This window comes from Halichoerus grypus, chromosome 7 (genome assembly GCF_964656455.1).
Source record: "Halichoerus grypus chromosome 7, mHalGry1.hap1.1, whole genome shotgun sequence".
Taxonomy (NCBI): Eukaryota; Metazoa; Chordata; class Mammalia; order Carnivora; family Phocidae; genus Halichoerus; species Halichoerus grypus.
In genome coordinates, this window is record NC_135718.1 from 144,108,087 (window position 1) to 144,133,414 (window position 25,328).

Here is a 25,328-nt window from a genome sequence, read left to right on the forward strand (position 1 = left end):
AAATTAGAGCCAAATTAGGTGATGGTCACATAGTTTGGTAGTATCAGACTAGAACTCACATATCCTGATTTTTGGTTCTCATTTTTCTTACACAGCCTTGCCTTTTCACAGCTCTTCCCCCCCTCTATGCAGACAGCTGACTGATTTTATACTTACTCATAGTTGGGGCACACTCTTGACTTCCGGAATAAAGAGAGGGAGAGACTGGGCAGGAGTTAGAAGGGAGAAGTAGGAGAAGGCGCACATTCAAGGTTGTGTTTAGATGCTTAAGAAGATATGCTTAAGGATACCAAGTGAACAACAGAGGTAAAATGCAGAATAAAGCTCGAAGTCACTATGAGGTTAAAGACAGGAAAGTGGTAGGTGGCAGGAGAGGGGGGATGGAGCAGACACTTCCTCACACTGCTGCTAAGGGACAACTTCGGCCCAAGAGGTCTTGCTTGCTTTCTGGAGCAAGAGAATGTGGGAAAGTAGCTTGTCTCTGCAGCTGGCGGTTATTAAGGGATCGCGAGGGATTGTCCCCAAGTTTTACCTGCGGTGTACTTCTGCTACTGGGCCTCACTATTTTTGTTTCTGCGATAAAGATATTTTATTTGGCTTGTTTGCAAAGTAAAAATTGGGGTGATCAGGAAATAACAGTATGATATGAAACAAATTCTGTAAATAAGCGAAATGAAGTCAGTCAGGAAAGGACAACATAAGCCCTCTCGCTCAAGCACGGTGACCCAGCATTACATGCAGATGTTACACTTGATGCTAACCATTCAACTTCTGAAATGTCTCCAAGAACGAAAACCATCCAGGGATGAAGAAATAATAAAGGAAGGCTCAAGTATAGTTGCAAATGTTGCATTTTCTGATTTAAAAAAAAATTTTTTTTATTAGTAAAAATAAGACTCCTAGTAGGTAAATAAGTTCATTTGGGCCTTTCTAATTGCTTAGGAAATGTGAAAAGCAAAATCCATGTAAATTCACGTTTCCTCTATATTACAGCTAAAATATATATGGTAATTCATGATGGCCACATATAAGTTACATATTGGTAAAATCTTTTACAGTTTTTATTTAATAATTTTCAGAATTATTATTTCATAAGTTTCTCCCACCCTATCTAAGAGAAAAAACTGCAAGCTTAAGTACTTTGTTTTCCTAAATTATATTGAAAATATAGGCAGATATACTACATAGAGTAGGTAGGTGAAGCAGTGTTGTAAATCGGAAGAAGAGTTATTTATCTACTACCACATTGGAGCAGCATCCTGAATTTCCAGAAAAGTACGCCCTATGCAAAATAGTGTCTTTATATTCCAGAGCGCGTTAACTTTTTTGGCCTTGGTGAGAGTTGCTGCCAGAAGCGTTGTTGCATTGTAACTTCTGGGTGGTTTCATACCATTGCTACAAGCATTGTTGCGTTGTAACTTCTGGGTGGTTTCACACCACGTGAGAGTTGCTGCTACAAGCGTCGTCGCGTTGTAACTTCTGGGTGGTTTCACACCGCGTGAGAGTTGCTGCCAGAAGCGTCGTCGCGTTGTAACTTCTGGGTGGTTTCACACCACGTGAGAGTTGCTGCTACAAGCGTTGTTGTGTTGTAACTTCTGGGTGGTTTCACACCACGTGAGTTGCTGCCACAAGCGTTGTCGCGTTGTAACTTCTGGGTGGTTTCACACCACGTGAGTTGCTGCCACAAGCGTTGTCGCGTTGTAACTTCTGGGTGGTTTCACACCACGTGAGTTGCTGCCACAAGCGCTGTCGCGTTGTAACTTCTGGGTGGTTTCACACCACGTGACTTGCTGCCACAAGCGCTGTCGCGTTGTAACTTCTGGGTGGTTTCACACCACGTGAGTTGCTGCCACAAGCGCTGTCGCGTTGTAACTTCTGGGTGGTTTCACACCACGTGACTTGCTGCCACAAGCGCTGTCGCGTTGTAACTTCTGGGTGGTTTCACACCACGTGAGTTGCTGCCACAAGCGCTGTCGCGTTGTAACTTCTGGGTGGTTTCACACCACGTGACTTGCTGCCACAAGCGCTGTCGCGTTGTAACTTCTGGGTGGTTTCACACCACGTGACTTGCTGCCACAAGCACTGTCGCGTTGTAACTTCTGGGTGGTTTCACACCGCGTGAGAGTTGCTGCCACAAGCACTGTCGCGTTGTAACTTCTGGGTGGTTTCACACCGCGTGAGAGTTGCTGCTACAAGCGTCGTCGCGTTGTAACTTCTGGGTGGTTTCACACCACGTGACTTGCTGCCACAAGCACTGTCGCGTTGTAACTTCTGGGTGGTTTCACACCACGTGAGAGTTGCTGCCAGAAACTGTAGTTTCTACTTTTTCACTGCGATGCCCTGTTCCTCCTCCTCTTCCCCTAAATCAGTCGGTAAAAAACCTTATGAGGTCAGGCAGTAAGAATTGGATTAATTAGTTTATATTTTATCCCATTTTCCTCTGAGCTTTTTTTATTCTTTTGCAGTAAAAAATTGCAAAAGATAGGGAGAAAGAATGAAGTGGGAAAGAGCCCAGATACTAAGTAAGTTCATAGTTCGAAAAGCCATAAAGCAAAGGTGATTTTCCTTAAAAGGAAAAGAGAGAGAGGAAGAGAGAGAGAAGGGCTTTCCTGAGAAAGGTTATTATACTTTTCATTCTCAAATGCTTGTATTCATTCTAATAAATGATTCAGTGTCTGCATATTTCCCTAAGAGTACATTGTTGCAAGATAAAGTCAACTTGACTTTGAGCTTAATTTAGCTAGTCTTCATCAGTACAAGAGGAATTTGGTGATTATAGCATACATAACTGGTTTTACTTTTCGCTGACAGGTTTTGTAGCAGTGAAAGAGATTTGACTTCTGAATGTTAACACCAGGTCAAGTACCTGTTTCATTGTGAGTTCAAGTCAATAGTACTTAAACTGAAACAACACTTTCTGAAAGGGAATAGCATTTTTAAATGAATCATTTCTAAAAAAATTCTTTAAACGTTTACCAAAGGCGTTAATTATTGCAGTGATTTAAAAATAATGTTTTTCAAAAATTTTAAACAGATTTTATTTTTTAGAACAGTTTTAGAGGAAAGTACAGAAATCCCATACAGTCTGCCTCCCCTCCCCACAGACCCCCCCCACTGTCAACCAACACTACAGAGGTCCGTCCGCTTGTTACTGTTGATGGACCTCCACTGACAAATCATTATCATCCAGGGTCCACGGTTTACATTAGAGTTCACCCCTGGTGTTGTATGTTCTGTGGGTTTTGACAAAAGTATAATGACATGTATCCACACAGAATAGTTCTACTGCATGAAAAATGTGCGCCGCCTCCATCCCTTCTTCCCTGCTAACCCCTGGCAACCACTGATCTTTTCACTGTCCGTAGTTGTGCCTCTTTCAGAATATTACATAGTTGAAGTCATACAGTATGTAGCTTTTCGGGTTGGCTTCTTTTACTTAATAACATGCATCGATGGTTCCTTCATGTCTTTTCCTGGCTTGATAGGTCATTTCTTTGTAGTGCTGAGTAGTATTCTATTGTCTGGATGGGCCGTAACTTATTTATCCATTCACCTAGTGAAGTAATTAGTGTTTTAAAATACAGATTATTCTACTTCATTTCTGGTTTTTTTCCTAAGGTTTTATTTATGTATTTAAGAGAGAGAGCGTGCCAGAGAGCAGAAGGGGAGGGAGAGGAAGAGGGATAGGATCCCAAGTGGACTCTCCATTGAGCACGGAGCCAGGCCTGGGGCTCCATCCCAGGACCCCTGAGGTCAAGACTTGAGCCAAACCAAGAGTCCAGTGCTCAGTTGACTGAGCCACCCAGGGGCCCCTCTGTTTTTTTTGTTTAACAAATAGAAATAACTTGAAGCAAATAGAAAAAAGATGATTTTTTGAAAGAGAAACTAAGATTTACAAGTAACTTAGATTTACAAATGACTTTTTTTAAAAGGTCACCCTTTTAAGAACATATATAATACCTTTTAAAAGCCTAATTTTAAAAAATTAATAATTATATTTTAACACTTTTTACAAATTATTTTGTAAATGTTAAAATGTTAGCAGTGAAAGAGATTTGACTTCTGAATGTTAACACCAGGTCAAGTACCTGTTTCATTGTGAGTTCAAGTCAATAGTACTTAAACTGAAACTGGAACACTTTTCTGAAAGGGAATAGCATTTTTAAATGAATCATTTCTAAAAAAATTCTTAATTAAGATGTTACATTGGTTAAGCAGTAGTTTTGACAAATACGGTTTTGTGCTGGTTCTACAACTTGCCTTCTTAAATGCAATAATCTTGCTTAAAATTTATCAATTAAGGTAAGTTAAATAAATCTAGTAATGAAATTATGGATTAGTCAAGTTTTTTTGCTGGTTTGCTTTGATAGTTTTTTTTTTTTTTAATAATTGGCTTATTCTTTATTTACTGCCATGACTGAATCATAATCTTAAAGGTTTATTGTTCTGAACAGTTTATTATTCCCTCTAAATACTAATTTTTATAACTTTCCTAGAGATAAAGTTGCCATAATAGAAATACTTTTTGCCACATGGTTAACTGCTACTTTTCCTGGAATTTTACAACTCCCAGGTTTATTTCTACCTCCATAAGAAAGTTCCTATTTTTTCTTTTACTAAAAGGTCTGGGGTGCGTGGCTGGCTTAGCCGGAGGGGCATGCAACTCTTGATCTCAGGGTCATGAGTTCAAGCGCCACGTTGGGGGTAGAGATAAAACCTTAAAAAAAAAAAGATCTATTCAGAAAAAAAAAAAAAAGGATAAAAGATTAAAAACTAGAGAAATAACTGGCACCATTCCTCCCTCTTGTACACTGCTATTGGGATGTAATTTGGTGCAAACTTACTGGAAAGAATTTTTGTATTATGCATCAAGAGCTTTGGAGTGGTTTTCAGTCTTTGGACCAAAAAAATTCTATTTGTAGACTTCTCTCCTGTTGGAAGTAATCAGATCTGGATGGAGAATTATGTGTGAGGATATTCATTACAGTGTTATTTTTTTTTACAGTGTTATTTCTGACAGGACATGATTTGACCCTGTAGCTCATTGTCCATGTATAGATAAATGACTTTAGCAATATGATATAAGTTCATATGACAGAATAATATGCAACCATTCAGTCATGTTTTTGAAAAGTAATTGTGGGTATGGTTTTATCTAAGGGCATGTTACATTTTAAAAAGTGCAGAATACAAAAAAAAAAAAAGGCAGGATGCAGGCAAATTATCTTGATATGCTAACAAACTCATGGAAATGTTGATGAGCATAGACAGAATACTGGAAGGAAATACGGTGAAATAAAGTGATTATCTCTAGGTAGTGGGATATATGTGATTTTATTTTTTTGAACTTCTCAGTGTTTTACCAATTTCTTGAAGTGAGAATGTGCATTTGTTAGAAAAAATCATTTCTAAAAATAAACTTGCAAAAATAGGAAATAGTCCAGTGATTCATTATATGAGGTGTACAGTAGTTCCACAATATTCCAGCACTTGAGCTTGACTTTTCTTCCTGTTTCTTACCATCCAAGACTAGACTTATTTTCATTTGGAAAGTTCACACAAGCTTTAATGTTTTCATTCGTTGTCCAGAACTTTGCTGTGCCCGGTCTTCTCCCGGCCCCGACCCACTCCGTCTTTCTCCACTGGTTTCACACACCACCTTGAAAGGCTGTGGCTTGCAGAAATTTTCTGGGACTACACCCCCTTTTCTAGGATGACATTTTGCTTCTTATCCAGTTCCAGCAATTCAATATGTATATGAGAATGAAAAGACATTGAGACTTTACCCTTGATAAGTATTAGCTGTTTTGTCGTGCTCTTATTAATTGCCTGATATCCTCTTGTTTTATTAGAATGTTATAACATATATTTCCAGGACAGGATCAGAGACTATATATTTTTAAAATAGTTTAGGATAACTAATCACATTTTCACAAGTATTGTTTCATATAAGAATGGTTTGAAAAAAATACTCCTTTCGTAATTTACCATCAGGAAATACCAGTGCTCTTTATAATTAACATTTACTGATTGTTTATTATGTCCAAAGCATGTCCTCTTACTTCTTTAATCTCTATAACAATCTTACGAGGTAAACAGATTTTGGTGTTGTCCTCATTTTAGTGAAGAAGTGGGAACAATGGAAGGTTAAGCTGAGCCCCCACAGCTGGTCCACACCACAGCCGGGACTCGGACCCAGGGGTCTGAATACAGCGCTTGTGCCGTCTTCAGATGGCTTTTGTCCTGACTCCTGTAAGGCCTTGGGCAGCAACCAGCTTTTTATTTTTTATTTTATTTTTTATTTATTTTTATTTATTTATTTGAGAGAGAGAATGAGAGACAGAGAGCACAAGAGGGAAGAGGGTCAGAGGGAGAAGCAGACCCCCTGCTGAGCAGGGAGCCCGATGCGGGACTCGATCCTGGGACTCCAGGATCATGACCTGAGCCGAAGGTAGTCGCTTAACCAACTGAGCCACCCAGGCGCCCCAGCAACCAGCTTTTTAGACACTTTAGGGCTGACAGAGATTTTAGAGATGATTGAAAGCCCTTGTGTTTTAGGTGTGTTAATCAAGGCTTGGGAACAGCACCTATGCTAAGAGGACAGCACTGTAGTCTGACGCCAGGCTAGGGACTGTGAGTGATCATTTCACGAGCCCACAAGCAGGCATCTTTCAGAGATGAAGAGGGTTTGCTGATACTTGCTGCTATTTCATTATCTACTTGTTTCAGGAGAAGATTACCACCAGCATTCTGTTGTTGATCATCTCATTGATGGTTGCCATATCCAAAATGTGGTCACCAGTAAGAAGTGAACATTCTGGGTGGGAGGGGATTTGAGCGCCAGTGTCATAAAAGTTTAGGGTCATAAATGGTTACAGATCAGGGGAGGAATAAGAAGAGTAGGGAATAGATGCAGCGCTCTAGATGTTGAAGCTAAGACATTTTGTTCTTACTGCACATACGCATTTGTCTTGTTATAGCCTCTTAGACTTTCCTAGCTGCACGGACTGGCCGAGCTGTAGTTTTGCCTTGATGACACCCAGCACAGTTATTTCTTATGTAACATAAAATCCATCTCACTAGTAATCAGCTCCAAGAAGGCAGCTACCAGATTCTTTACATTCCCCCCTCCCAGTGTCTAGTACAGTACCTGTCGGGTAATAAGTGCTCAGAAATGCTGAATGAATTGAATTGGCTTGATTTAATTATTTTAATTTTGTCTCCTGCTGCACCCAGATACTCATTGTCACATAAGAATTACAACACTGAATCCTCAATATTAGGACATAAGGACAAATCTTCATTTCACAACTAAAAGGGATTACGGGGGCTTCTTAGAGTTGTGAGTTTAGATTTAAAATATGGAAGTAATCTTCCCCAAAGACCTCATGTTCTTTAAAAAAACAAAACAAAAAAAACTGGGGCACCTGGGTGGCTCAGTTGGTTAAGTGTCCAACTCTTGGTTTCAGCTCAGGTCAAGATCTCAGGGTCATGAGATCGAGCCGTGTGTTGGGCTCTGCACTCAGCACAGAGTCTGCCTGAGATTCTCTCTCTCTCCCTCTCTGCCCTTCCCCCCCACTCACATGGGCTCTCTCTTTTTTTTTTTTTAATTAATTTTTAAAGATTTTATTTATGTATTTGACAGAGAGAGACACAGCGAGAGAGGGAACACAAGCGGGGGAGCAGGATAGGGAGAAGCAGGCTTCCCTCTGAGCAGGGAGCCCAATGCTGGGCTCGATCCAGGACCCCAGGATCATGACCCGAGCTGAAGGCAGACGCTTAACGACTGAGCCACCCAGGTGCCCCACGGGCTCTCTCTTTAAATAAATAAATAAAATCTTTAAAAAACCCAAACATTTTACTTTGAAAATTCACAGAGTAAAGAAGTATCACATACCCTTCATCTAGATTTTCCAAAGTTAGCATTTTACTATGTTTGTTTTATATATTTTTTCTCTGTATGTATATATAAACACTTTTCTGAACCATTTAAGGGTAAGTTGCAGACTTGATGCTCTTTTATCCCTAAATATTTTGGTGTATATTTCCTAAAAACACAACACTCTCTTGTATAACCAATACAAATATCAAAATCAGGAAATCGACACTGATTCCATCCTGTTACTGACAGATCTTATTCAGCTTTCACCCAGTAATGTCCTTTATCGGAAAAGAAAAAAAATCGAAAGGGTCCTTGAGCCAGCCTAGAGTCATTTGCGGCATTTAGTTGTCCTGTCACTTTAGTCTCATTTTGTTCTTGTCTTTCATGTCCTTGATATTCATGAATGTACAGGTTATTTTGTAGATGGTCCCTCATGATGAGATTTAGACTATGCATTTTGGGCAGGAATACCACAGAAGAGATACTGTGTCCCTTTCAGTACATCCTAACAGAAGTCACACGATGACTTACTGGTGATGTTGAACTTTGATCCCTTGGAGGTGGTGTCATCCTATTTTCTCTCTTTCTCTCTTGTGGTTATTTCTCATCCCATCTCCCTATAGGAATTGTTGCATTAGTAAGTATCTTGCAGGAAGATACTTTAAGACTGGAAATACCCTGTTTTCTCACCAAATTTTCACCTAGTGGTTAAGCACCCTTGAAGATTCTTGACTGAAATGATTGTTACCTACAATTACTTAAAATGTTTGCCAAATGGTCTTTTATCTCAGATTATTTTAACTCTTGAATTAACCGTGGTTTATTGTTGAATGCAGAAGTAGCTCTCAAACTTGCTCATACATATGTCCCAACAGATTTGACCACACTTTTTTCTTTTGCTATCTTTTTTAAAAGACTTGATTTTTTTAGAGCAGTTTGAGATTTATAGCAACATTAAGAGGAAGGTATAGGGATTTTCCACATCCCTCTTGCCTCCACAGACACACAACCTCTCTCATTGTCTGCTTCCCCCAGCAGAGTGGCACATTCGTTATAAGAGATGAACCTACAGTGACACATCATAACCACCCAAAGTCCACAGTTTGCATTACGGTTCACTGTTAGTGTTGTACATGTTATGGGTTTGGACAAATGGATAATGGACACCTATCCATCATTATAATATCACAGAGTATTTTCACTTATAAAGTTATTAGATGCTCATTTTCATAGAAGATTTAACTGGAAATATTGATATTGGTAATTATTATTAATCAGTCCCTAATTTAGGTAGTGTTTTAGTCGCCTGTGGTTAGGAGATCATACTCCAACATTTATTCTCTTTATCTTTTTTTTTTCCATTGAGGCATTTTATTTGCAAGTATGTATTACATCCCTAGAAAAAGAGTCCCAGGATTTTCCCTCCTGTGTGTTTTCGTCTTGCTTCTTCATGGTCCATGATGCCAGCTGAGGTTGTCAGTACAATGAAACCAAACTGGCGGGACGGGAGCAGGTTATTCTGCCATTTTTCTAGATCTTTCAGTTGTACATCAAATCTGGGGCTGATCACTCCACACTTGTTTAACCTGCCCGTGAGGTTCACAACAATTTTCCTCGCTCTGTGATCATCAGTGATTTTAAATTCGCCAATGTAACCATGCTTCATCATCACAGTGAGAAACCGGACGATGAATTTGGAGCACGGCCTAATTAGAACCTGGCGTTTGCCTCTCTTCTCAGCATTGTTAATGCTCTTGAGAGCATCTGCCAGGACATTCATGCTCACCGTTATGGTGGCACGGAAAGATGGCGGAAAGAGCTATTCTCTTTATCTTGATTAATAAATGGGCAGTGAGGGTAAGAGCTCAAGCGAATGCAGTCTAAGTCTCAGGTATAACATGACACAGGAAATAACATGATTACTTTTATTATTTTAACACTTGGATACATATTTTCATTTTCCAATTTTAATTAACTTTAATTTCTGTGTTTTTTAATATTTGTTTTTGAGGTACTGACCAAAGAGCAGATTTGTACTTGGAAGGAAAAGACCAGCTTGGCGGGTGGTTTCAATCTTCTTTATTAACAAGTGTGGCAACAAGGAAAAAAGCACCTTTTAAGTAAGTGTTAAACCTGAGCTAAACAAGTCTTCGCACTTTGAGTACTTCTGCTGGGTACTTGCTTTATTGCGCTTCGCAGGTACTGCATTTTATTTTTACAAATTGAAGGCTCAAGACTTCCGTGGAGGAAGTAGCTGCAGATGTGGTAGAAACGGCAGGAGACCCAGAGTCCGAAGTGGAGCCTGAAGATGGGACTGAACTGTGCTATCTCCTGATAGACTTTCACAGATGAGGGGTCGCTTCTCGTGGATGAACAAAGAAAGTGGTGTCTTGAAATGGAATCTGCTCCTGGTGAAGAGGCTGTGCAGATTGTTGAAGTGACAGCAGAGGATTTAGAATATTATATCAGCTTAGCTGAGAGAGCAGCAGCAGGGTTCCAGAGGATTGGCTCCAAGTTTGAAAGTACTATTCTGGGTAAAATGCTATCAAATACCACCTGAAACAGAGAAATGGTTCATGAAAGGCCGAGTCAATCACTGTGGCAAACTCCGTTGTCTTATTTTAAGAAATTGCCATAGGGGCGCCTGGGGGGCTCAGTCGGTTAAGCGTCTGCCTTTAGCTCAGGTCCTGATCCCGGGGTCCTGGGATCGAGCCCTGCATTGGGCCCCCTGCTCGGCGGGGGACTGCTTCTCCCACTTCCTCAGCCCCTCCCCCTGCTTGTGCTCTCTCTCTCTCTCGCTCACTCTCTCAAATAAATAAATAAAATCTTTAAAAAAAAAAAAAAGAAATCACCACAGCCACCCCCACCGGCAGCACCCTCCACCCTGACCAGTCAACAGCCATCAACCTCCCCCAGCAAAGGGATTACAAGTTGCTGAAAGTTCAGGTGATAGTTAGTATTTTGTAGCAATAAAATATTTCTAAATTAAGGAATGTACCTTGTTTTTTTAGACATAAAGCTATTATACACTTAATAGATTACAGTGTAGTGTAGACATAACTTTGGTGTGCATTGGAAACCAAAAAATGCACTTGACTCACTTTACTGCAGTAGTCTGGAGCCAAAGCTGCCGTATCTCCAAGGTATGTCTGGATATAAAACACCTTTATTAGCTTAATCTTTTGTTTCATGAGAGAAATAAGAGTTTGAAGTAAAAAAGAGAGAGACAAAGGAGACAGTAATACAGAGAAGTCTTGTCACTGGTACACCCTGTTATTCCCACAAGAGGTAACATCAGCATTGACTGGAACAGTGGGGACATCTGTGAAGAGCTAGATCTTGAAATACGGAAGACTTGACATGGAGGAATACAGAGAGGGGCACTCTACGTTGATTGAAGACAGCCTGAGGTCTCATATCCTTATATTCGTAATATCCACAGGTGGCTAATGAACTGAAACATTCCTGTAGTGAATTTTGTTAGATTGTTGCTGTCTCACAATGAAAACCCATTCCAGAACAATTCCCGTTTTTGTTTCTTATATAACATGCTTTTAAACACCCGTAGAACAACAGATCTATTTGTCTCAAATTGTCTTTTTGAAAATAATTTTGAGATGATAATCTGCTCTTTTTAAGACATACTTTTTCCTGGTTAATTTTAATGATCAAAATCAATACATAATAGATGGTCAGGAAATATTTGTGAAATGAATGTAAACATCAAAAATTTTTCTACGTATAAGTAAAGAGCTTACTGTCTAACAATCATGATAAATAAGCAGCTGAGAATTAGACTTTCAAGAAAAGCTTTCATACATAATCTGTTAAGAAAAATCCTGTGTGTTTTTTTTTTCAAGCTGAGGTACTCTTTTTAAGCTATAAATGATCTTCAAAGAAATCATTTTAACTGTTTATTATCATAATGGCTGATTTGTCTTCTTAGGACAGTGGTGGTTCATGGATTCACCCTTGGAGAAAAGGGAGAAAAGATGTCCAAGTCTCTTGGGAATGTCATTGATCCTGATGTGGTCATCAACGGAGGACAAGTAGGTGGTTCTCTAAAACTTTTCTTTTGGGGCGCCTGGGTAGCTCAGTTAAGCGTCTGCCTTCGGCTCCGGTCGTGATCCCAGGGTACTGGGATCGAGCCCCATATCGGGCTCCCTTCTTGGTGGGGAGTCTGCTTCTCCCTCTGCCGCTCTCGTGTTCTCCCCCACTCTCTTTCTCTCTCAAATAAATAAATAAAATCTTTAAAAAAACAAAAACAACTTTTTTTGTTTTAATGCTTTTAAGTTGGCAGCCAAAACCTTAATGTAATTATTTCAGTGTAAAACAACAACAAAAATATCAACACCAACCATCTTTTATGCTAATAGCAGATGCCTTACCATGTTTTAAATCTAGACTCTTTTTTTTTTTCCTCCCAAATTTTTATTTAAATTCTGGTTAGTTAACATGTAGTATAATACTGGTTTCAGGAGTAGAACTTAGTGTAGATCTAGACTCTTAATGATTTTAATGAAAAAGAGAAGGGCTGGGATTGTGGCCCTGTTGGCTCATTTCAGGTCTGAATCTCTAATTAGGTCCTGAACCATGCTATCCACCTCCCCCCTCTCCCCTTTTTAAGATTTATCTATTTTAGAGAGAGAGCATGTACGTAAGCAGGGGGGAAGGACAGAGGGAAGGAGAGAGAGAAACTCCCCACTGAGTATGGAGCCCAACGTGGGGCTCGATCTCATGACCCTGAGATCATGACCTGAGCTGAAATCAAGAGTTGGACACTTAACTGACTGAGCCACCCCGGCGCCTGATCCCTTCTTTTAATTGAACTTTAAAAATTTGTGAAAATTTATTTAAAAAGACAAAAATTTACAGTTACATGGAAACAGTGTAAGAAAAAAATGAGATCGCAACTTCGTGTTTCATTATTATATTCTTGGAAATTATACAGTTTAAAGCAAATCATTGATGGACATCAGATCTGGGGTTGCTAATAATTTCCTTTATTTTGGAGTTGCTTTCAGAAAAGAAATCACTTGTCTGTTATTTTACTCCTTTGGCTTTTTACTGCCCTCCTGTCCAAGAATCCTTGCTGTATGTGGAGTTGCTGGGGAGTGCCGGAAGGCAAAAGCAGCCCCTGTATTCCCCTCCGCCATCAGAGAGGCGTCGGGGCCCCACTGCGGCCCCAGCTGTGCTAGAAGGATGTGTGCGGACACGCCCGCATCTGCGCAAGCAGCGAGACCGCAGAGCGCACGCTTTTGCAGTGTGGTTTATGCGCAGCTGATTCTGAGATTGTTAGCCCTGTTTCATTACGGTGCAGGGGGGTTTGATGCCCAAGTTGTGCTCAAATATTTCTGAGGAGGAATACCTGAAACATTTGATCACCTAATTAGAATTGAAAGCCATTTATATGTTTACATGTCTTTTTTTCTCCACTGAAAGGATCAAAACAAGGAGCCTCCCTACGGTGCTGATGTCCTTCGCTGGTGGGTAGCGGAGTCCAACGTCTTCACTGAAGTGACCATTAGTCCATCTGTACTTAATGCTGCCAGAGATGATATTAGCAAGGTCAGAGTCATTATTCTTCCTGTTTCTGAATAAAAGGTCAGCTAAATAACTTTTTTTAAAAATGAGGAACATTTTGTTTGGTATTGCAAAACAGCAATGGGAAATGAGTTTCTACATGTTGTGAGCATTTAAAAATAATCCTGTGTTTGTTTAAAAATATTAATAGTGTAATCCTAAAAACTTTATATACTGTCTTTTATACTTTATAAAATATAGTATAATACAAAATTATAATTTCATATACTTCTTAAAAAAAATATTTATTTATTTGACAGAGACCTAGCGAGAGCAGGAACACAAGCAGGGGAAGTGGGAGAGGGAGAAGCAGGCTTCCCGCCAAGCAGGGAGCCCGATGCGGGGCTCGATCCCAGGACCCTGGGATCATGACCTGAGCCGAAGGCAGACGCTTAACTGACTGAGCCACCCAGGCGCCCCTAATTTCATATACTTCTCATGTGCTCAATGACCTTTCACATTTATTCCATTTATCTTTATTTTTGCCCGTGAAGCAGGTGAAAATAACATTCCTACCTATACAGATGGACAAACTGGGCCACCGAAAGGTGGTTTGACTTTATAAGGTTACAAGAAATATAATGAAAAATCAGTCTTCATGTGTAAAGTCCAGGGGTTCTTTCTGTAACTCAGCTATTGAAATGAGAGTCTCTTTTTTTGCATTTGTAGTCTCATTTAGGAATGATATTTTTTAAAACAGTATCCCATTAAGAAAGTAACATGAGTTGTATAAAAATTATAGAAAAATAAAATAACTTTTCAGCAAGAATTGAAGGCCTCGTATATTTTTTGACTGCGTATTTTTTCTCAACATTAATAGCTCAGGAATACACTCCGCTTTCTTCTGGGAAATGTCGCTGGTTTCAACCCAGAAACAGATTCTGTTCCTGTTAACAATATGTATGTCATAGACCAGTACATGCTACACTTACTGCAGAATTTAGCAAACAAGGTAAGTATGAATTAATAAGCTCTTGGAAAATAGAAATATCAGTACTGCTGAATGTTGAAATTGGCATTGTGTGCCGGCAGAACAGATACTGCTAGAAATCGTAACCATTGCCCTGAGAAGAGTTGTACTTGATAAATTCCACACATTCTAAGGTTGACTTCAGGTATGAAGTCTTAGGATTTCTTTCCTGGTTTTTCAAAAGACTATCAGTACCTGGTGGAAACATAGGCCCAGACTTCCCCTCAGACAACATTTTTCTCTCAAGATCAGCTTTATGTATTTCTCCAACAAGAAGGAATAAAGTAGGGCCGTATTTTGTCTGCAGATGAACCCATCAAAGTATAGAAATAACTGAAATGACTATTCCTATGTGTTTTGTAAGATACTTCTCATTTATATATAAACACAGATAATGTGTTTTCTCAAAAATTGGAAATGTGGTTGCTTCCATGTACCGTTAAGTCAGAGACATGCAGATTTTTGCCCTATTTTACTTTTCAGGCATAAATGAGGCAACATTGGTAACTTGCATTCTTTGCTGTTTTATAATGGTGTAGTTTATCAGTTTAAACCCAATCCCTTCCTTTGATGAGTGTTCTGTCTAGTTCCAAGAGTAGAATATTCAGTATTTTCTGACGGTAGTTGAATTTGATACCCAGAAATGTTTGAAAGATCCTCAGTCACTCTTGCATGTCTCCTTTTTTGTAGTTGTCTGCCTTTGAAACATATTTTGACAAGGTACATATTTTGCTCATGATGACTTGCATTTTTGTTGGCTTACCCCAACTTCCAAATTTATTTTGGCTTTTGTCCCCTAGATTACTGATGCATATAAACAGTACGATTTTGGAAAAGTTGTTCGGCTGTTACGAGCATTTTATACCAGAGAGCTCTCTAACTTCTATTTCAGCATAATCAAAGACCGGTACGTATGACTGAATATTAAAATATTCAGCTATTTCTTGAGTGTCTACAGTGGCGAGCAAGATGGGTGACACTGTGCAGTTATTAAGAAGTTGGGTTCTCAAGTCAAGTGATAATACAAACCTCATAATGTGATTATGAAAAGAGAGAATGTAAGGAATGTGCTTTGCGCTGCGTTTGAGGAAGTCAGTGCTCAGTAAGGAAGAGGTGCCAACATGAGGTGACGAGTATGGTACCTCTTCTTGGGAGTTTGTAAATTTTGAGGAGGAGAGACAAATATACAGGCACCTGTTACCATGATGACACATCGTGTAGATCAGTGATGCGCTTTTAGAGGAAGGCTTGGTGCTTGGTCTTCACTGATAGCAGCCAGGCCTGTGTGAGGGTTGGCCCCAGGCCATCGGCACCTCCAGGACCTTACACGCAGGGATTGGGACTCCCTCCGAACACACTGCTAGGACTGGAAGAGAAGTAGCCGCAGCTAACACCTCCGTCGTCCTCTAACACACGGTTGGCCGTCTCAGCCACGCGGGGGCTGCGGCACAGCTGCTGAGAGGTGCGGAGGAGGGAGGTGGGGTGGAGGACCCAGCCGTAGGGTTATGTGACCGTATCTGCTGCTTGAGTGCAGCGCTGCTCCGAACCATGGCGTTCGCCCCGCGGCAGGAAGGAGCCCGCCTGAGGCGCATCCTGCCTCCCGCCCTTTGTGTATCAAACGTCCCCTGCTGAACACATGCTTCTCGTTCAGGCTCTACTGTGAAAGCGCGGGCAGCCCCAAACGGCGCTCTTGCCAGACCGCGTTAGCTGAAATTTTGGACGTCCTGGTTCGTTCTTTTGCCCCCATTCTTCCTCACTTGGCTGAAGAAGTATTCCAGCACATACCCTACACTGAAGGTAAGGAGTACTTGATGTGTTCCTGAGATGAGAAAGGCCCTGGATGAGGACTGCAACCTCAGATCTCATCTACTTCGTGGAGGGGGCACTTTCTCGTCCACAGTGAGCGCTTTGTGGCAAAACATGTCTTGGTCCTTTAGTCCTTTGCCCTCGTTTGTCACGGAGTAGGACGGATTTCAGACAGCCTTCAAGCCACCTTGGGAGTGCGTTCTGAAGTGTACGGGCAGCTTGGCCATGCTGCAGAATCAGTTTCTTAAATACCTTTATAAGTGTCTGAAATGATGATGTAGGTTTTATTGAAACCAAGTGTAGGGCCTTTTAGTGGATATTTTTATAATAGTCTTTTCCCTCTGTATTAAGCTTATAGAAAATTAGGAACTATAGAAATTTAGAAAGAGGAGGAAAAGTCACTCATAATTTGTCTTACTATCCAAAGACAACTGTCAATATTGGGCTATTTTTTTCTATTTTATTTTCTTCTAGGCATCCTTTTTTCCTTTGGGATTTTACTATAATATTTTATCCTTTGTTTAAATTTCAAAATGTGAATATAAATGGTAGGCATTTAGAATGGCTCCATAATATTTACTGTAAGTACCAATTCTTGTTTCCCATGAATAGTAAATATTTAATGGTTAGATCTTTCTATACAGTTTGGAATATATGTAAATTACTTTCACTTATTTTTTATTTTTTTTATTACTGTTTTCTTTTTTTCAAAGATGCCCAGAGTGTTTTTCGTACTGGGTGGATCAGAACCAGTTCTGTCTGGAAGAAGCCTGGGTTAGAGGAAGCCATCGAGAGCACTTGCGCCATGAGAGATTCATTTCTTGGGAGCATCCCTGGTAAAAACGCAGCCGAGTACAAGGTCATCCTTGTGATTGAGCCTGGGCTGCTTTTTGAGATAATAGAGGTGAGTATCCGTTTGTCTCTTTGGAAGGGATGTTCGTATCCTACCGCTTCACCTGAAATTTGGCTTTTAAAAATCTCTGTATAAGTAAGGTTTTTTTAGTTTAGAGATCTTGTAAACCTGATATTATCACAGGTTCTTTGTTTCCTCCTTCTCTATGCTTCCTTTCCCTTCTACAAAACATGCACTCTGTTGCTACATGCTTTGTAAGTTGGGACAGGGAAGGTGCAACAGAGTCCTATTTGAAATGCACATCCTCAGGGCTGTTTAGGTAAGTGACAGAAACCGATGACATTATTATTACAATACACAAAAATTGAGGGTTTTGTGTTAAGGATCTAGTTTTCTGAGAATTTTGTCCATCTGGACCAGGTTCAAAACAAATCTAAAAAAGATTTCCATCTTTTTCTCAGGAGATTTGAAGAAAATTCATTTGCTCCAGCAAATTACCATGCCATCTCAAAGCATTCCTCCTATTTTTATTTCCAAAAGAACCATCAAGGTTTTCTTCTTGGCATTCTTAATGGTTCATTGGCCACATTGGCTTATAGCTTAACATATTGACTCAGGATTTTTTAATGCTTGAGAAGAGAATTGACAATATGTTTTTTAAAGTTTTACTGCTATCATAGTTTTCTAAAAATGACCATCTCACTTGGTTGGTATGGCAGTATTGTAGCCAATGAGGTTTATCCGAGGCGCGATTATTGCTGATTGGTTGGTAAGCTCAGGTTCAGTTTTTAGTAATGTAATTAAGATTTGAGGCTTGCAGTCTGTAGGAGATTATTGATCAGACAGCAGATAATTTAAGTAAGATACTCACATTTTAAAATTTATAAGTTGGAAGGCACCTGGGTGGCTCAGTCAGTTTAAGCATCCAACTCTTGATTTTGCCTCAGGTCATGCTCTTGGTCACCAGATCGAGCCCTGCATGGGGCTCGTGCTCAGCATAGAGTCTGAGATTCTCTCTCTGCTTCTCCTTCTGCCCCTCCCCCCACTCTCTAAATAAATAATCTTTTTATAAGTTGGGAGGGGTTTGACTCTGACTCCTTTATTTTATGAGCAAGGAAACTGAAGACCACTGAAACTATGACCTAGCTAAGGCTACCCAGCCTGGTATGGGGCTTTTCTCCTACATGTCTTGTGTCTTCTTGACTTCCTTAGTTCTGAGTAGTTAAGTTAAAAAAAATACAGCTTGTTTGGATCATTTATATTGGAAAAAATACTTTGGGATTTTTAAAAATAATGTATTTTTCTTAGGAATTACACTAGCTGTCAGATGGAGTTCTGAATCTATGAATTACTAATTGCATGAATTTGTTAAAACTGATCTCTTTGAATCTTCTTTTTCTTGAGTTTTTAAAAATTTCTATTTGAGAGAGTGTGCAAGCAGAGGGTGGGAGACAGAGAGAGACTCTCAAGCAGGCGTCACACTCAGCACGGAGCCCAACTCGGGGCTTGAGCCCGTGACCCTGAGAGCACGACCTGAGCCAAAATCAAGAGTCAGCCACTTAACTAACTAAGCCACTCAGGCGCCGCTGGTTTTTTTTTTTTTTTAAACAATGTCTGTATTAGCTTATAAACTTATTTTGAAGATCAGAATTACAATGAAAAGTATAAAAATGCTTATCAAACATCCAACTTTATTGTACTTGAGAATAGCTCTGTGCTTTATTCAGTTGGCACCTTTGGTCTGTGTTGCTAAAAGCAGGTCTATTTAGATAGTATCTTACCACCTCTCCTGATGTGGGAGGCAGGACACAGGGAAAAGCAGTCTGGGCTCTGAGGCTCACAGACCTGGGCTAGAAGTATAGCTCCACCACTTACTGCTTGAGAACCGTGAGTAGTTAACCCCTTGGAACAGGTTTCCTCGTTTGGAAAATGGGATAAGAAACACCATGATGATTAGAAGTAATGGACATTTAGCATCTAGCATGTGAAGTGCCTGGCACAGAGCATATTATATAGAGAGCACATACTATTGCCTGGAAATTTTTAATTAAAACCTTTCATTCTAGGGGCGCCTGGGTGGCTCAGTCGGTTAAGCGGCCGACTCTTGACTTTGGCTCAGGTTGTGATCTCAGGGTCATGGGATCGAACCCCGCATCCAGCTCCCTGCTCATCAGGGAATCTGCATGAGTTTCTCTCCCTCTCTCTCCCTCTGCCCCTCCCCCCACTCACTCACTTTAAAATAAAACTTTCATTCTAATTGATTTAATAGATTAGCTCAGGAGATAAGGGTAGTAAAGGGTCACTCACTGAACACAAGAATTTGCAGCGTTAATTCTTCTAACCTCAGTTTGCAGTAAACATTTAGACAGTAACCTTGGCATGCTTATTCCCAGATGCTACAAGCTGAGGAGACTTCCAGCACCTCTCAGTTGAATGAACTAATGATGGCTTCCCAGACAACTTTACTCTCTCAGGAACCACGATCAGTAACTACAGATGTAATTGAGCGCAAAGGGACATTCCTGATCAATTTAGAAGGTAAGGAAGAGGGGAAGATAACAGGTGAGATCTGGAGAACAGAGTGATAATCGTAGGTCGTCTCCAGCTTCGCAGGGGATCAGGTGTGTTCTAAAGGCAGGTATGTTCTTGGAATACATCTTTTTATGGAAACTGGCCAAGTTTCTAAACCAGCTTTCAGAAGTGTCCTACACGATGATCTTGGGAACACAGTGCTGGTGAGAGGAGAGCGCTTTCCTTCCTGTCCTGTGAATAATGGTCATCGTAGGTGACGTTAGTTGGCCTCACTCAGGATCCTGGTCCTGCCTAGCCTGCCCCTCCCCATTGTGGACTCGGAAATTTCTTACTTGCACACCCTATATTAAAAGATTTAGCCAATCTTCACGAAGGGTTAAGGAAGAAGTTTTATGGAACTCATTCCCACTGTGGGATCTCACGAGCAGGCAGTTGGTAGGTATTCAATAGGGGACTTTTGTCTGCCTACTTCATTCTCAGTGATGGCGTGGAGGCGTGGTCATGTAACACAATGGCCGCAGGTACTGTGGGGACGGTGACGCTCCCTGTGTTCCTCATGGTTGTTAGGTGCCATCAGGAGGCGGGAGGCTCATTTGTGGGCATCAGTTGAAGTGTGAGGCCTGGAAGCACTGACCCTGTAGTAAAGATTCTCACTTGCTTTTCACAATGTTAATGTACATTCTCTATATAATGGCTAGAAAATAATTTTCTTCACTGTATATTATTTAGGCTGAAGTCTGAGAGTACTAATAGTGGAGAAATTTTTGTTTCTTTTTGTCTAAAACAAGTTTTGTTTTTTTTTTTTTAAGAGAGGGGTGTGAAAGAGAGAGGTGGAGGGAGGGGAGGGGAGAGAGAGCTTGAGAACTGTAAGCAGGCGCCACATCCCACTTGGAGCCTGACCCTGAGATCATGACCTGAGCCGCAATCAAGAGTTGGGATGCTTCACCAACTGAGCCACCCAGGCGCCCCTAAACCAAGAAGGTTTAAGTGGGGACACTGCAGTTGGCACTATAATTTGGCTTTTTTAAAAATTCTTGTCTTGCTGGAGAGGCAGTGTAATTTACCAGCACTGAGCCCGGATGAAGAGCGAGAAGGCCTGCTTTGCCTGGGGAGTTCGAGAACTTGTGACTTGGGGAACATCAGTTACCCTCTCACTCGGGGTCTCCGATTCCTCAGCTGTCCTCGGGTCAGGGTGTGAGTCCACTGTCACGGCTGTTTACGTAATGTGGCAAATGAAGCCGTACTGACCAGCTTTCCCCAGGGGAGGGAGAAAGCTTTGAAAAAGAAACACTGGCAGAACCACTCAGGAAAGAGAGATACAAGTTGAAAGGCCTGTCAGTCTTCCTGTATCTTTCTCTCACAGGTGGGGATATTCGTGAAGAGTCTTCCTATAAAGTAATTGTCATGCCAACTACCAAAGAAAAATGCCCTCGTTGTTGGAAGTACACGGCTGAGTCTTCAGATGCACTCTGCCCCCGATGCACGGCAGTGGTGAGTGGAAAGTAAGAGCCACTCGGCCGTCGACAGCAGAGCAGGAGCACCCTGCGAGCACCGAACGCGAGTTCAGAGGGACTGTTTACAACACTGCAAAGAGGAAAGCCTAGGTTTAGGTAACGAATGGAAGAGTAAATGGTGGAGGATAAGGGTCAAATTTCAGAATTACAAGTTTTTCCTGTAGCAGATAAAAAATAATGTGTGTGTATATATATATATATATATATATATATATATATATATACACATGCAGAAAAATACAAATATGCAGATGGATCTCGATATATCCATAATGGATTTATTCAGAACAGAGACACTGGGTATGTTTGACTTTAAATGTGGCTGACCAGAAAATGTTTTCTATTTTATAAAGCTTCTTGACTCCATATTTAAGTTCTGTAACGTCTAAAAATAAAGGCATCTGGAAATTTACTGATACTGATGAAGTTGTAAAAATCAAGAAAAAAATATAGTCTTGAAGGAGAATGGCAAGAAGTGTGTTTCCCTTAAGAGACAGAGTGATTTCGTTCTGCCTTACTAGTGAACATCATCCTTTTCACAACAGCTAGGTTTTTTGTGTGCATTAGAAAGAAAACATCACCAAACTTGTTATTCTCATACAAGAGGGAAAAGAAAATCTTAATACTGATATTTATGAATGTTGAAACAACATGAAAGCTGAAAATTTATTTCACTAATATACATAAGTTCACAACAGTGGACACAGAAAATAGAAGTATGTACAGAATGTCACTACTTACAGTACATTACAATAGATAACAGCATTTTATAAACAATTCAGTATTGGATTAAAACCTTTCTAGGGACGGCTAATTCTATTCAGCAGAAATCTAACTTTTAGAAGCCCAAAAAATTCATTTCTGTCAGGGTGAGGGAGGGCTTTCAGTGTTGCCATGGAGTACTTTAAAAAGATTTGTCTCAAATGAAATGAACCACAGCAACTCAATAAGTGAACATTATATTCCATGTAAGCTTAGTATTATTAAATCTCTTTTGATTTTAAGTTGTAATTAACCACTTAAAAAAAGCAATTTAAATGTAACAGTGCTTACTTGTACCTTAGACAAATTTTTATAACAAAGAGTGAAACTCTCTCCATTTCTTATTTTTCTTTTTGCAAAAGTATGAAGCATTTAGAAAGTTGGTGATGTGTTCCTCTTCACCTACGTTTATCTGGCTCTTCTATAGAGTTCTGCATTTAAACATAACCTGAAATGTAGAAGTTACGATTATTTGAACACTTGTTTTTCTTCAGCATTATAAAGTGGAATTTAACAGGGTACAGATGCCCATTGAATGTTAATGAAGAAAGGTGTCAGGGGAGCGGGCAGTTCTCGCTAGGAAAACACTACTGTTACTGGCTTCCCATCAGAAAGTGCAACATACCTTTGTTTCAGAAATCACCCATCCCACATACAATCTAATTCCTTTATTTGTGGCTCTTTCTTGGTACAGAATGTATACACAGGTATTTTCTTCTCTCAGATTTATTTTAAAATGCCTTGATGAAACAGTAAAATATTTAACTGCTTTTCTTAACCATATAACTCAGAATTCAATTTTAAAATTCTTCGCACGGTAAACTTTAGGATCACAAATGTAACTACAGATTTGTAATTCAGTGATCTGTTATGGTCCTATGAACCATATTTCAGCTTATTAATATTCTCAACAATCCCCAGATCTGTGTGTCCTACGAGAATAAGTTTAACCAGCTTTATTATCTAACATGTTTATCAGGTACCCCCCTTCCCCCAAAAGTGATAATCGAATCAAAGTGAGGATGTAAAGTTTCTTTGACCAGCCTCCAAAATTCATAACTACTTTCAGAGTATGTAGAAAAATCACAGGAAGAACGAATCTTTTAGAATGCATATAACACGTGACTAGATAAAGCTAGAGAGGTTTACAAGAACTCACAGGACTGTGTCTGGATGGGCCAGTGGCGATCCCAGCAGAGGCGGGAGGCTGGACGAGCATAAGGTCCTTTTCGGTGCTGCTACTGGACACGGTGTGCGCCTCGGTCAGACTTACAGGCCCTCACCCAAATACCCAAGACCTCTTAAAACTTCTATCTTTCAAGATTTTTAAATTAAACAGTAATTATTAAGTTTTCGACAAGTCTTATTTGGATGTGATCTTTTAGTTAAAAATAATTTAAATTGGGATATCCGCAAACATGAGAATGTTTTCTTCATATCCTTGAGGGGCATACTCCTCAGCTTTATACAGTTGATAATGTTGGCTTCTTACAAGTAAGTGAAGCAACAAACTTCCGTATCACAATGAGTTACTATGAATAACAATTGTGATCCATGACAGAGAGCAGTAATTGCACTGCATGGCTACATTCCACAGATCTACCTTAATAAATATTTGGTATTTGTAGAACTCAAAACACTTTGTTTACAGAGTTTTGGTTAATCTGGTTTTAATCAACAAGTAATTATTCAGCACTTGGACTGCTCTAGGCACTCTAGGGTACAAAATTAGTTGTATTTTATTCCCTCAACCCAGCTGTGAGGTAGGTTTGTAAAGCTACAATATCACTAGGCCTTTACTGTTCCAAGAACAGATAACGTTACCATATCCCAGAAGCAGACATTTCTAAACACTTGTAGGAAAAATAAACTGGACTTAAATTTTTAGCATCTTTGCTTTTTAAAACATAAATTTTACAAGATAATACATTTTTACAATGACCTGATGTGGATACAACTTCAAATCTTGGCAAAAAGTAAATCTTAACTTACATCGTAATTAATTTTGCTGTGTTGCTTGCGTCTCAGAATCTCAGTTTTGGGAAGGACAACAGGTTAAGGGTTCTAATGTTTAGTGTCCCTTCTGATGAATATGATGATCTCGAACCCATTCCTCCTCCAAAGCAAGGTCATCTTCCTCCGGTGGCGGCAGCATAAACCTCTGGGAAAGAACCCGTCCGCATCCAGAACTCCAGGCGGCAGCCCAGGATGTTGGATTTAAGCATGCCAACAAAAGCGAGTGGGATGTTTCTCTAATTTTACTGATGGGGACTATACATGAACACATTTGAAGTTTAATTACAGTAACATTTCGAGTACGAAATATAGAATCTGATAATAAGAACATAATCTGTAAATTATAACCCATTTGAAATAGCAAAGTTTACCCATAAAGCTATTTAAGTGCTTAAATTAGAAATAAACAGTAAAACATCTGTTAGTAATTAATGGTATAATTGATATTTGTTTATATTTTATTTTCAATATTAACCAAAGGAGTGGAATTTAGCCAGGACTGCACTTTTAAAAAGTAGTATGTATTTTTATTCATTTTACAAAAGAAAAAAGACATACTCCCTCCATCAAATTCCAGATCTTACTATGTAAAATTACCATGCACTAATTCATGTTCTAGTCACACAATTTGAGACCGGTTTCGGTAGGTAGGTGTCATAAAGAAGGGATAGATACGGCCTCCACAGCTTCAATGAGGTGTAAGGCTAAACTATACTGCCCGTGGTTTTCTGGTAAAAGCTCGATGACTTTATTTACTAGTTTAGCTGTCGTTGCAATTGGCACTTCTGTGTTTTGAAGATCTTGGGGGTTCTGCAAATGGGACACAAAAATAATCAGTTACACACAACAGTAATCGTTACTCACTTAAGAGTTGTCAGGATAGTTATTTCCCAGTAAGAATTCTTCAGAACGAGCTTAAACTCATAATTTAATTTTTCTCCTTAACTGTTACTAAATACGCCTTTAAGAAACCATCCAGTGACCCGACCGATCTCACGCGCTCCTACTAACCATGGCTTTCAGCCAAGTGCAGAGCGTGGGGGGAAGTCTGGCCAGCAGCTCCATTCCTCCTCTCGTCTGGGCGTGCAGGAGCGCGTGAGCCAGTCTCTGCCCCGTTAACACCAGCAGCTGCGAGGCGAGGACCTCCTTGTCGTGAACCTGGAGACTGGCCTGAGGAAAGGAGCACGGACAAGTGTGTATGTGGTGAGAGTTGGCAGAGGTACTTAGTCTAGGAACGGCTTTGCCAGTGAAGAGTCTAGTTCACTTCTGCGCTGCGGCCATGTATACAACCAAAAAAAAAAGTCCAAATCAAATTTAGCATTCAAAATTCAAATTTCTGCCCACTACCGAATTTTTCTTATCCCCTAATATCTCGATTCAATATGACACTAAGAGTCATTTTTTAAGTTT

The 25,328-nt window shown here is 40.0% G+C and overlaps 2 protein-coding genes and 1 pseudogene across 2 annotated transcripts in view; 1 reads left to right on the forward strand and 2 right to left on the reverse strand.

Moving 5' to 3' along the window:
- Positions 1 to 21,558, forward strand: part of IARS2 (isoleucyl-tRNA synthetase 2, mitochondrial) — a 54,288-nt gene extending 32,730 nt beyond the window's left edge. Inside the window, exons 15-23 of the mRNA XM_078078379.1 lie at positions 9,894 to 10,002; positions 11,829 to 11,931; positions 13,325 to 13,450; positions 14,286 to 14,417; positions 15,236 to 15,342; positions 16,087 to 16,232; positions 16,955 to 17,145; positions 19,488 to 19,632; positions 20,990 to 21,558. Coding sequence (XP_077934505.1) covers positions 9,894 to 10,002; positions 11,829 to 11,931; positions 13,325 to 13,450; positions 14,286 to 14,417; positions 15,236 to 15,342; positions 16,087 to 16,232; positions 16,955 to 17,145; positions 19,488 to 19,632; positions 20,990 to 21,132 — 1,202 coding nt within the window. The 3' untranslated portion in view covers positions 21,133 to 21,558. The remainder of the gene's footprint in view (positions 1 to 9,893; positions 10,003 to 11,828; positions 11,932 to 13,324; positions 13,451 to 14,285; positions 14,418 to 15,235; positions 15,343 to 16,086; positions 16,233 to 16,954; positions 17,146 to 19,487; positions 19,633 to 20,989) is intronic.
- On the reverse strand, positions 9,216 to 9,695 carry LOC118539250 (small ribosomal subunit protein uS8 pseudogene; annotated as a pseudogene).
- A 234-nt stretch (positions 21,559 to 21,792) lies between the features above and the next one.
- The window catches only part of RAB3GAP2 (RAB3 GTPase activating non-catalytic protein subunit 2), a 97,289-nt gene continuing 93,753 nt past the window's right edge, over positions 21,793 to 25,328 (reverse strand). Inside the window, exons 34-35 of the mRNA XM_078078378.1 lie at positions 24,930 to 25,088; positions 21,793 to 24,728 (exon numbers count right to left, since the gene is read on the reverse strand). Of these exons, the coding sequence (XP_077934504.1) occupies positions 24,573 to 24,728; positions 24,930 to 25,088 (315 nt within the window). The 3' untranslated portion in view covers positions 21,793 to 24,572. The remainder of the gene's footprint in view (positions 24,729 to 24,929; positions 25,089 to 25,328) is intronic.